The following is a 12,564-nucleotide window of genomic DNA, read 5'->3' as shown; positions in this document are numbered from 1 at the left end:
ACTGCATCATCTATTATGATGTAAATTAAGGCTGTGATCCCATGACTATGGTCTGAGGAAGCTTGATAATCCCTCATTGTAATTGATCTGTTAGATAAACAAATATTAAAGAAATAGTGCATATCCAAATATGATCATAAAAACACACAACTGACAATTCGACCATCATTTTAGATCAAATTTGTTAACATTGAAGAATCATTTTAAATAATTTATAATTGTACAAATGACAATACAGAGTTGAAGAAGTTATTAAGAAGAAGTCAAGTGTGAATGAGTCAGACACAATAATCAGAAAGTATATCACATGACAGGATACTGTAAGTGATGCCTTTAGGCATTAAAGATCGTTAGAGCCTCACCCATGTTCTGTTCTGTGATTCATTTTTCTGTTTTAATAAAAATCTATGATTTTGTTATCTTCTAACGTCTTTGGTCGTCCTTTAACCCTGATGATAATGCCATAATGGTTTGAAAGAGTGCTGTTTGTTGACGATTTGTAAAAAAAAAACGTATAGATGTCATTTTTAAGTGGCATTTAATACTTTTATTCATTCCTTCCTCACCACCATCTTGAAGCCTTATAAAAGAATGGAGGAAGGTCACTGTAGTTTAATTGTGCGCTAACACTGTAGCGCCCAGTTCATTTTTGCGAATCGATTCGTTCAGATACAGGTTCCATCGAATCCAATTCAAAGATTCAGTTAAGGAATCGTCCAACAGAGTTCCCGGAAGTGAGGGTTTAAGATTAGGCCTACATTTTGCAATTGAATACATTTTAGTTACATAGTGTTGTTTATATGTGTTATATATGTAGGGTTTAATTCCTAAATATAGCCTATGCCTTTCTTATTGACAAAGTTGAAGCAAACGATTTGCGAATCGGTTCAAAAGAATCGTTCAAAAAAAAAAAACAACTCTGCTTGTTCGCGATTCGAACACCAATATTCCGCGTCAGTCCCTTGTGACTTTACAATCAGCCATGTCCTGTTCCGCAAAGAAGAAACATAGACTCCACAACAGCTGATGTGCATCTGTATCTTTGCGAGTATTGGGTGATTTTTGTGTGGACTGGTTCAGACGCACGGCGAATATCAAAGGAGCTGCGACAGCAAGAGCGAAGAGGTGAAGGTAAATGACAGTTTGTTTTCCTCAAAACAAGGTGTATTAAATTGGTGTATTAAACACGGTCATAACAGATCTCTTTAAAGAGCGTGTATTTCTTGTTGAATTTTTGGTCACAACATTTAGTAAAGTCTTATGTTACATTTATTTGTTACCGTTGTTTTTGTATCATCATGACATCTGCCCGGAGGACCAGCTACTTGATCGAAAGAGAACAAAAGATTACGGGGGTTTTAGCGTCGTTCTAGCTTCTGTAATGCTCGCCCGAAATATGTTTTAGTAATAATACATTTGTTACAATGAAACTGCCATGTTTTCACAGCAGTGACGTCACGTGACTCGATGAATCGCATGAATTGATTCTTTGTACTTCTGCCACCGCATGAACAGAGCACCAATGCGTGCAGTTTGATCATACAGATGCACCTATTTATTTATTAAATATAAAAGTATTGTATTCATATACAGTATTTTCCTTATCATTTAATGCGCAGTGATGGTTGTGAAACAAAACCAGAAATGTAAATGTTTGAAAAGTTAGTGTAAAGTTAAATCTTTTCAGGTATAACAGATTAATGCTTAACGTATTGCTATAGCCTGTAGCTGAACAACAGACCCAACTAATCAATAATGATTTCTTGTCAACTATTTTCATTATCCCCCAAGAAAACACAACCAAATGTTTAAGTTTTACTTTTGATAACAACATCTGTTTTAGTACATTTAATGACATCACTACAATTTACAGTATGTAGTGAACAATTTGTTGAATGTATTAAATTATATATATTTAAGTGCAAATCATTTAACGTTAAAGTATAATATACATCTGTATTGGCAAATGAATTAATGAATGTATGTTTCTGCTATTCTGTCTGATATCTTGTTCTTTCGATCAGCTTTCTTCTCATCATGGCTTCCCGGAAGAAAGTGCTGCTTAAAGTGATCATCCTAGGGGATTCTGGGTAAGCGTTACTTAGAACATCCTTGCAGTATCAGTGGAGACCGATAAGATGTTATATTCAGTTGACAGTCTCAGTATTATGCAGCAGACCAAAAGACCTACAGCACTGAATGTTGTACTTGTGTAAACATCATTGTCTTGACATGGCTCAAGGAATTTCCCTGATATTCTTCTGTGTTTGGAATTTGCCCCATCACAATAAACCCTGATATCCGTTGCTTCCCACTAGACAAGCAGCGGTTTCTATTGCCTGGTGATCTTACTGTTTTTATCATTATGCTATTCGGCTCTGTTAAACGTTTAACATGCTTAGATGTTTGTTTTATTCATTTATGCCATGTTTTCTTTCAACAGAGTTGGCAAGACCTCTTTGATGAATCAATATGTGAATAATAAATTTAGTAATCAGTATAAGGCCACTATTGGAGCTGACTTCCTCACCAAGGAGGTGATGGTGGATGACAGACTGGTCACCATGCAGGTTTGCTTCCACTTTTGTTTGTCCTCCTTTGATGTTAAAAATGTTTTTATTTTAAAATAAAATATAGCAATGCATTTTTATTTAGACATTTTACAATTTCATAATACAGTGAAGGAAATAATCAACATCACACAATAAGCAGAACAAATGGCAAAAGGCTCTAAGGATGTACATTTTGTCTTTAACACCCTTATTTCTGGAAAAATGCTCCATTGCAGTAATCATCTCTTTTCGTGTGATGCGAAAGGATCTGCATAACAGACATATCATTCTTAAAACGTGACACATCTGAAATGATTAATAAGTGGCACCTTCTTACTCATTTGTTAGACACATTGTGTTGTAACAGATAGCCAAACAGTGTTTTCTGATGTTATTTACCTCTTACACTGATGTAAGGTAAATATGTCACATTTAGATACAGTCCTGGTAATCTCCTTGTATTTCCCAGTAGGTAGCGTGTTAGCCCACATGTTGTTTGCTTACATAAGCTGTGTTCTAACCTGTATGACCAGTCGTGATGATTCAGATCCTCACGTGTCTTAACAAGCCATGTTTAGGAAGTTACTCCTAAGAATTCATGTGATTTCTTGAATACACCGCAATTACTCATTATTTCTTTTTTATTAAACATTTATTTGGTGGTATAGTCACCATGATCTTCATAAGATGTTACTTTGTGCACTAGTGGGATGCTAAACTGACCATCAGCATTCAGTACTAGAACCAGTTTAGTCCTAGTTTATAAATTATATTATATATTACTGGTTATAATGTGATCAGATACTCAGACACTCTGATAATTCTGTTTCTCTTTTCTGTCTTTCATGCTTTTCTTTGTAACACAATAACCCCAGGGCCTAAAATTCATGGGCCCAAGACAATGTTTCTACTTGTTTCTAAACACTAACAGACTTAGAATAGTAATTGGAATACAAAGGTTAAACCATAGATATCAAAACAAGATGCCGCATTAGCATCTGTTTCAATGGGCCGCTATACGTAGGTCGTCCGCCATATTGGAACGGTGCGAGCCGGTCTGTGTTGCCAAGTCTGCGGCTTTGAAACTTTTGCTCCGGTTTGTTTTATTCACAGGTTAGGAGTGGACGGATTTTGCTATATAGCAATTTTAAGATTATTTTATTTATGAATGCTCCGTTCTGTTATTTGGACTAGGGACGTTAGGCTCGTGATGAAGGATTTTGTTTCATAGATCTGGCAAATTCCTGGCAAATCTATGGGTTAATTGGTTAGTTCACCCCAAAATGAAAAGTCTGTCATGAATTACTCACTCCCTAGTTGTTCCAAATCTGTATAAATCTCTTTGTTTTCTTGAACACAGACAAAGATATTTGAACGAATGCTTGTAACCGACAAGTTCTTGGACCCCATTGACTACCATAGTAGGAAAAATTAAAATAGTGGTCCAAAGTGCCCCAGAACTGTTTGCTTTCCTACACTGTTTAAAATATCTATATAATCTATTATAATTAATATTTTTTCCTACTATGGTTGTCAGTGGGGTACAAGAACTGTTTGGTTACTGACATTCTTCCAAATATTCTTCTATGTGTTCATCAGAACAAAGAAATTTATACAGATTTGGAGCTCGAAGCTGAGTAAATGATGACAGAATTTTCATTTTTGGGTGAACTGTCCCTTTAATATCAGTTGAAGAGACAAAAGGTTACCTATCAATAATTTATATTTATCATAAAAACACCATTTTCTTTTCTTCCTAAGATTTGGGATACAGCTGGTCAGGAGCGATTTCAGTCTCTGGGCGTGGCTTTCTACAGAGGGGCGGACTGTTGTGTGCTGGTGTATGACGTCACGGTGCCGACTACATTTAAGACTCTGGAAAGCTGGAGGGATGAGTTTCTCATTCAGGCCAGTCCACGAGACCCAGAGAACTTCCCCTTTGTTGTACTGGGCAACAAAATTGACATGGAGAACCGACAGGTAGTGTTTCTTACTGGCAATATCACTAGTATTGTCCCGGTTTTAGGGAAACAGAATTCCACGGTAGCTAACACTGATGAAACTTGTCAAATCACTTAAAAAAATCCATTAAAAAAACTGAAATTTTCTGTAAAATTATAGGATATACTGTAAGGATATATTTTAAATTGTTTTCCCCATTTTTCTTGTAAACATGTTGTCTTGTTCTGTAATTTTATAGTTTTTGACCGTATTTAAAAAAAACTGTTAAAGAGTACATAACTAGGGATTTTTAAGGTCCTATTTTGGTTTATGGAGTGTCCAACAACAATTTTATGTACATAGAAGGAGTAAAAACACTATTATTTCGTAATAATAGGCAGTTATTTTTACCTTACTTCTTGACTGACTCTCAAATGATTCGTTCCGCGATTCATCTGTCTAATCTCCTCCTTTCCGCTAGCTTAGTCTGATGTGATTGGTCAGATGGTCTAGTTTGCTGTGATTGGTCTACCGCGAATGAGGCTCACGAGCTACAGTGCTTGGGGGAGAAGAGTGAAGTTTTCTCGGGCAGTCCTAGCAAAACGTAGGCGGGTCTATATCTAGTGATGTAATTCCGCGGCAGTTCACGAATCGGACTAGGGATGACTCGTTTGCGTGATTCAGAGTCAACTCCCTTTTTTCCAAGCCAATAACTTTGTTATTCATTAACCTTCGGATTTACAACTTGGCAGACTGCTTACTTTCAAACACGACAACATTACACACTGCATGAAATGTAATTTTCATGATCTCATGTTATGTACTCTTTAAAAAAATAAATCTTGTTTAAAAAAACTGAAAATTTCTGGCATCTGGGGCGCCAGAAATAAACTGTAAAATAGCGGGTTTTCCCTGTAAAATTACAATCCCCGTTTTTCTTGTCTTTTTCTGTAATTATACAGTATTTCAGAAATTCTGTAAAATTACAGGGGGTTTTTTGCGGTTATCTTTGTGCTCTTTGATCCTCTCCCTGCGTTCCAATCAGCATATTATCCGTCCTAATAGTATTTGAAAGTAGAATTAGTATGTCCCAAATCGTAGTATGTTGAAAATAGTATTCCAAAGATTCCCGGCTGATATTACCCACAACTCACCGCGAGTAGGCAGAATTTAGTGGCGCTCCACTGCATTAATAAATTATATAACTGATGCGTCACTAAATTAACAAATGTAAGTATACAGTAAACATTACATACAAAATAATGAATGAATAAATACCGTAATGGAAAGAAGAGCTGGATTTTGATGTGTGTGACAGTTATTGGCCACAATGTTGTCAAGGCAACAACGGCGTCTTCCGCTTCCTGTTAATATGTCCCAGTGCGTGCAATCTCTTTTGCCATGAACTCAAAAGTACCTACTAATCCAACACAAAAACAGTACCTACTATTAGGGCTAGTATAAGTAGGTGAATTGGAACGCAGGGTCAGTGTTTAAAAGCATTGGGGAGTGTTGAAGCTGTAGTCATATCAAATGACTTTTGGCATAAATGCCATAGTTAAGACCAATAATATTTACATTTGGAGTTTTTTATACATTTTTGATTCAATGTTTCATCTCAAAATCCCTTTGTATTTTGAACAGGTAACAACCAAGCGAGCTCAAGCGTGGTGTCAGAGTAAAAACAATATCCCCTATTTTGAGACGAGTGCCAAAGAAGCTATTAATGTGGAGCAGGCCTTCCAAACTATCGCTCGCAATGCCCTAAAACAGGTACAGTAAGCTGTGCATAATTCTTATGTCGGTGAACTTGATTCTTGAAACACAAGCAGAATGTAATTCTATATAAATCGCAAGTATTTCACAAATTCATGCTACTGGTGTTTAATTAATAAGGCCTATTGATATATTGTATATATTTGTATGGAAACTATATACTGTATTAGAAACTGACTTGATATAAGATTAAAGAAACGCAAAAATCAGTTACTGTCCTCATTGCCATCTGGCTGGACTTTGTCGTATGCTTCATTTAAACACTTAATTACAAATTCACTTTTCAGGAGTCAGAAGTGGGGACATATGATTTTCCTGACCCGATTAAATTAAGAGATGACAGACCTACATCTGCTAGTGATGGCTGCAGTTGCTGAAGAAGAGATGAGAGGGGGAGCAAAGATCCAACACAGAAAAAAGACAGAGGGAGGGATGGTAAAGATCCAGGCCCTTATTTTGGTGCCCATCATCCCCTGCTGTTTTGTTCTCCTTTGAAACATCCAGGGTATCAAATACCACATGTGAAAGCTGAACATCCATTTACTGCTGAACTCTGAGTAACGTGTGGTGTGTTGAACTGTCTGAGGAACAGGAAGACAGATGTGTTGCATATTCTGTGACACTGCATTTATTACAGGTTCTACTATCACTACAGCTGTCAGAACGTCTTTGTCATTATTTCTGCTCTCCGTGTAATTTAATGTTTCGTTTTCAGAAGTAATCTATTCGTCTGATGGTTCATTGTGCCTTTAAACTTTTAGTTAAATGTCAATACAGGTTTACTTCTGTGCTGAATTCGCTTTCTATAAAGATTTATTGTATTGATCAGGTAGGCTGGGCGATACATTATTTTAAATATAATGTTACTTTGTTAACAATTTATTTTAAATATTTATCAACAAAAAAAACATTGCGAATTTTCGAGTATCTGTGTTGTGCTTTTTTCGTAAATATTCATGAATATGCACCATGCCAGTAGAGTTTTTTTTGCATCTAGAAGTATGCTAAGGCTTTAAAATAAGTTTTAATTGCATCGTAAATGCCAACAGTTGGAAATGCCAATGGTTTACTGCAGGTAAAAAAAATCAGGTCAAAACACGGTTTAGTTTTTTTTACATCACTTCTGATTATTCATGTATTATTGGTTCCCATAAATAATAAATACTTCGTTGTTTTTTTTCTAATGTCTATTTAGAGAAAAGGTGTAAAAACATGCCTTAATTGTTTTGCTATCAGAAATGTCATATAGGTTAATTAACGTACCGTTTCATGGTTTGATATGTGGCAGTTTCAAGTTTGCTCTGACAGAACTCTTATAAATTTGACATTTAGGTACTTTTGACAGATTTAAGACACCGGTTTATCACATTTCTTTACAATGTTTTAGAAGATATAGCAATGGTTAACAAACCATGTTTTGTGTATATGTTGAGAAATTTTTCACAAAGGACAGCAGCACTGACTATCAAACAAGTAGAAGTTGCATATGGTAAAACAAAAAATACACTTTTTTTTTACATTACTCCATGTTTAATTCAATGTTTGACTTGCTTTTGAACATTTACATTATGCACCTGTATGTATACGCAACCTATAAAGGTCCTCAGTTTTATATGCCAAAGTCCAATAACTGTAGAAATTCAAATGGCATCACTTTTACTTGTAAGATGTAAGAATGGCTTCAAAATAAAAACTGAAATAAAGATACATTTACACCCGAGCTGGCTGTGTTGGTTTCAAAGATTACTTTGCTCCCTTTTAAAAATGACCAAACGGATACACATTTTTATTGTCATTTAATAACTTGGACACAATATTTACAAAGTTGCACTAAAACAACCACTGTTTTCCTCCGATGGGAAAACAATGCCAAGCATTGTGGCCCCTGTGCCCTGACAGGGTTCATCTCTTTTCTAATTCCTAAAGTCCACATTAAATACATCCCACACTCTTGCCTTGCTTTGTTTTGTTTTTAAACCAGGTGCACAGCTGATTCTTGGTAAAGATAGTCCAGAGAATTTCATCAATCTAGTTTGTTTTAGTCCATGTATGAGGTATCCATGGCCTCTGTCTCAGGGTGGAGCAGACGGCTTGCCAGACGCTCAATGTCATCTAAACTAAGCTGTCTGAGGGAACGTTCATAATCCTGGAGAAAAAAAGCAGAAATTTAGTTTGTATAAATACCATATGAAACTAAAATTCAAGTTACCAAAGAGCTAAGAAAACAAACCTTAATAAGTTGTTCCTGTACTTTAGCTGCATCTGCAGGGCTGAAGTGTTTGGCCAGGACAGTTGATAACAATTGCCATACCCCACTGCTTGTTTTTTCGTTATTTCTACTCATACTGGTTCCCATGGCTCCTCCACTCCTCTCCGCCGGCGGCCGCACTACTAGATTTAACTTGGCCTCTGGTCCAATGGAGTAATCACTCAATCTATGTTCATCTAAACACAGTGCACAATAACAGTCACAATGACATACAAAACACACCACATGCCTTGACAACTGGAATTTTTGGTATGCCACTGGCAGTATCTGTCCTTGAAATCTAACAAAAACCATGCAGTGGGAAATAAGAAACGAAAGTGTTTGTAATAAAATAAATGACAAATGTACATTTATTCATCAACATAAAACAAAACATTGACTTTAAAATGTTTTTGTTTCAAATATGAATGACTTTCATCCAAGCAACTAAAGTGTAAGATGATAACCTACAAATAATACATGCACATAAAATGTATATTTAAACATAAAAGCCCATAAGACAGACTTGTGTTAGAAACAGCCCACATTACAGGCATAATTTATATGTGGTTTGTTTGATGTTAAACTCTTGTGTATTGTAAATTTGACATGTTCAAGTGTTTAAATTTGTGTTCTTTTAACAATCATATGGCATCACAAGACTCAAATTGACTTGCACGCAGGGTGATGACGTACGTCCGCTAAAATCTCAGCCGGCTAAGCCATAGGGTTGAGGTAATTTGTCACCAAGTGATAAGGCTATGTTTACAAAAAATGTGAAATTTCAGCGAACTGACAGCGCTACAGCTCAGCATTGTTGAGTGCCTCTGTGATCAAGCCTCAAGTAAGTTCAAAAGTTTCGTTTTATCATATTTGTGGATGTAGTTTGTAGTAATGAAAAGCCTGAAGCTTTTCCCCTTTTTGGTTGTCGATGTATGATGTAGTGTTTGGATTAAGGTCAACGACGTGAGTCAAATTATCCTATGTGCATCTTTCGCTCATCATACCCTATGGATGCTACGTGCGCTGGATGTGACTGAGCGGACTGAGACAAAATACAGAAGCGATCGTTTAAAGAGTCTATAGGCATTTTCCAAACGGAAGTGAGCATCCCTATGCCCTACTCCCTTCGAAGGCCTGAGCCCTTGAAGTGAACTCTTTGAAGGGTGTAGGGCATAACTGTCTCTCTTGTATGCGTTTGGAACTCCCTTTACATAGGGGATGACTGGCCAAATGTTACCTTGACAACGCCGCACCTGCACTTTGAAACCAACGCTCTGTTGTTGAGAATAAATACATTTTTTATATTTCTTGTTGAATATTGTCTACTTATGTCTTATTTCACCTTGTTTTTTTCACTCCATTTGGTATTAAAACAAAATGAAATATATGATAATTATGATAATTATACTATATTTTAACCATCTTCAAGGGCGGACTGACCAGTAGGACATTCTGTCAAAGTCCAGAACGGCCGTGACTAGGGGTCATCTGGAGTATCGGAACTTTTCCTGGCGGGCCGCTAATGTATGGGGCCGTAATGGACGCTTGGTCCGGACAGACAGACGTTATTAACGCGAACGCACGCAACGCAAAGGCATTAGCGACAGGCACGTATACATGTAACGCAATGACACGTTACATACAAACCCCCCCTCCCCCCCGTCGACAGAAATGGTGGAGGGCCGATGCAATCAAACACCCCCCACCCACCCCCCAAAACTAAAGTAATGTAACGTCTAAATCCTGCACCACATTTGCTTCAATATGCGTCGCGAAAACTCGTAATCCAAGATCACGTGATCGCAAACGGAACTCGCTTCCTTGATGTGACCATGGCACGTACCCTTTGCTAACGGACTTCTGAAAGGGCCCTGTCGGTACACGATCCGGGATGCCTGCACGATCCGTTCTGCGCATGCGCATAATGACGTAGTAAACAAAGTCACGGTTTCCCTACACTATTGGTATCAAGCATGCGATGAAACACTTGACGGCCAGACGGCACAACTGGCGGCATATTTTTGTAGGCTACATTGTGTTTTTCATTTAACAGTTCATGGCGGGTCTATTTTGATGTTTTAAAATGTAGCTTACGCTATGCATTACGATGTGTTTACGTGGTTGCCAATCCAAAATAATAAAGGAGTTGTTACATGAACATACATGATTTTGGTTACATGTGGAATAAAGTCTGAGTCTTGAGAGTCTGTCACTGCAAACCTTCAGTTTCCTCCATACTTCCCTTTGCGATTCATTGCTGCATGGCATTAGGCCTACTTAACTTGCTGTGTTTCGATCTGAGGTCAGCAGTATTGTCAAAGACGGTTTTTATTAAAAGCTGCTAATATTAGTTAACTTTATATCGACTCATTTTGTATTAGTATGGGTCTATATATAGGCTAATATATCTATCTATATAATCTAAATGAGGAATAATCCCTTCAATGGTGTTTACAGAACACAATAAGGAACAAAATATGTATTTCCGCCTAGACTATCTGCACTTACATGAAGAAAGAACTACAAACAAGTCTGGGGAAACGTTACAGAGTATTTCAACGCATAGTGTGCACACAGAAGTGACATGAGACCAGAGGTGGACAGTAGTGAAAGTCGCGGTACAAAGGTGCTCAAGCGTGGAACAGATCGTGCAGTGTCGTCGCTAAACAGAATTATCTACTACGTCATTATGCGCATGCGTGGACGGATCGTGCAGGCATCCCGGATCGTGTACCGACAGGCCCTTCGTGAAGGGATTCAGGTGTACACTTTAGTTTGGAACGCCCCTACAAATGGCGTCCTCTTCACGAAGAGCCCTTCAAGGGCGCATAAATGCTGTTTGACAAATTCCCTATAGCACATGTCTACTACTAGGCCTATGATTTTTGGACTTGATAACCATATGTTTTCACTGTATATGCGAAGTAAACAATCTTCTCATCACCTTGTGTTACACGAGTCAAGGAAGTCATACAAGTTTAGAAGGGCATATCAAAGCGAACAATTTTTTTATTGAAAAGTTGTACCTGCAAGAGCTTTTCCTTTATATAGCAGTCTCTGCTGACTGGGTGGGATGTTTAAACGCTCTGAAACAAGTTCTTTAACTGTTGATACCTTTTCGTTTTCGGTCACCTGTGCATCAATGAAATAAAAAAAGATATTTAAACTCTGTTGTACACTTAACTATATTAACGTAAGAGGCTGCTGGATCCTCAAAGTGAGGTGTGAAAAACTACAGCAGGAGTACAGTAAATGTCACATATCATCTGTTAACTCAATCTGATTACTCATGTTTTGTCGTATCTACTTAAATCAGAGGCTGGACGAGCTTATTGTGCATTTTAGGCACGTTTGTACAAAATGCTTTAGCATCTTACTAGCTTTTTTTTGTGAATGATAACAGAGACTATGATTGACGAGCTACAAGGGACAAACGATGCTTATTATTTATCAATTGATTATAATATTATTGTTTTATAATGAGAGAAAAGCAAAGCTGCTGCAGCACAGCGCTATGCTAAGAAGCTAACGATAACACATTAACACCCCCAAAACACCAGACAACTTAAGCTTACCTGTACATTACACTCTTTTCCTTGAAGAGGCTTTACAGTAACAATCATCTTTATATTTACAATAAAATACAAAACAAAAAATAGCTGATTGTGTCGATGTACATTCGTTGACTAGCAGTCGATGTTTCCCACGGACATGATGACGTCGATGCTCAAATTTGCGCGTGCGCATCAGCCGTTGCGCGGCTGCGCCTCACCCCATTTCAGACCGATTGTAAATGTATTATTTAATGTTTACTGAAACATAACATTCATTAACATAACATTTTGTGGTATCTTAAACTAAAATACATACCAGCGTTTAAGTCAAATTAATTATGACAAAGAGACAGTAAAGAGAACAATACCATGGCCAAACATATATGGGGCGGTTTCCCGGGAAGGGTTTAAGACTAGTCCTAGAATAAAGTTAATGCTAGAGCTGTCTAAACTGTAGAGCTTGCACTGAAATATCGTCGCCTTAGAATTA

At 37.3% G+C, this 12,564-nt stretch overlaps 2 protein-coding genes across 2 annotated transcripts; one reads left to right on the top strand and one right to left on the bottom strand.

Annotated features, from left to right (window-relative positions):
- The first annotated feature begins 957 nt into the window (after positions 1-957).
- LOC130568270 (ras-related protein rab7-like) lies at positions 958-7,989 on the top strand. The gene is made up of 6 exons (XM_057357018.1): positions 958-1,131; positions 2,025-2,090; positions 2,444-2,570; positions 4,314-4,532; positions 6,138-6,266; positions 6,557-7,989. The coding sequence occupies exons 2-6, from the start codon at positions 2,038-2,040 to the stop codon at positions 6,644-6,646; spliced, it is 618 nt and encodes a 205-aa protein (XP_057213001.1). The 5' UTR covers positions 958-1,131; positions 2,025-2,037; the 3' UTR covers positions 6,647-7,989.
- A 61-nt stretch (positions 7,990-8,050) lies between these two features.
- On the bottom strand, positions 8,051-12,263 carry ubl4a (ubiquitin like 4A). Its single transcript, XM_057357019.1, has 4 exons — positions 12,096-12,263; positions 11,547-11,652; positions 8,500-8,714; positions 8,051-8,415 (listed from the first exon to the last, which is right to left on the bottom strand). Exons 1-4 carry the CDS (start codon positions 12,141-12,143, stop codon positions 8,308-8,310), a joined length of 477 nt encoding a protein of 158 aa, XP_057213002.1. The 5' UTR covers positions 12,144-12,263; the 3' UTR covers positions 8,051-8,307.
- Positions 12,264-12,564: the final 301 nt, after the last annotated feature.

The sequence above is a fragment of the Triplophysa rosa genome, linkage group LG17 (assembly GCF_024868665.1).
Source record: "Triplophysa rosa linkage group LG17, Trosa_1v2, whole genome shotgun sequence".
Taxonomy (NCBI): domain Eukaryota; kingdom Metazoa; phylum Chordata; class Actinopteri; order Cypriniformes; family Nemacheilidae; genus Triplophysa; species Triplophysa rosa.
The sequence above is the reverse complement of the archived record's forward strand: the minus strand, read 5'-3'. Positions and strand labels throughout refer to the sequence as shown.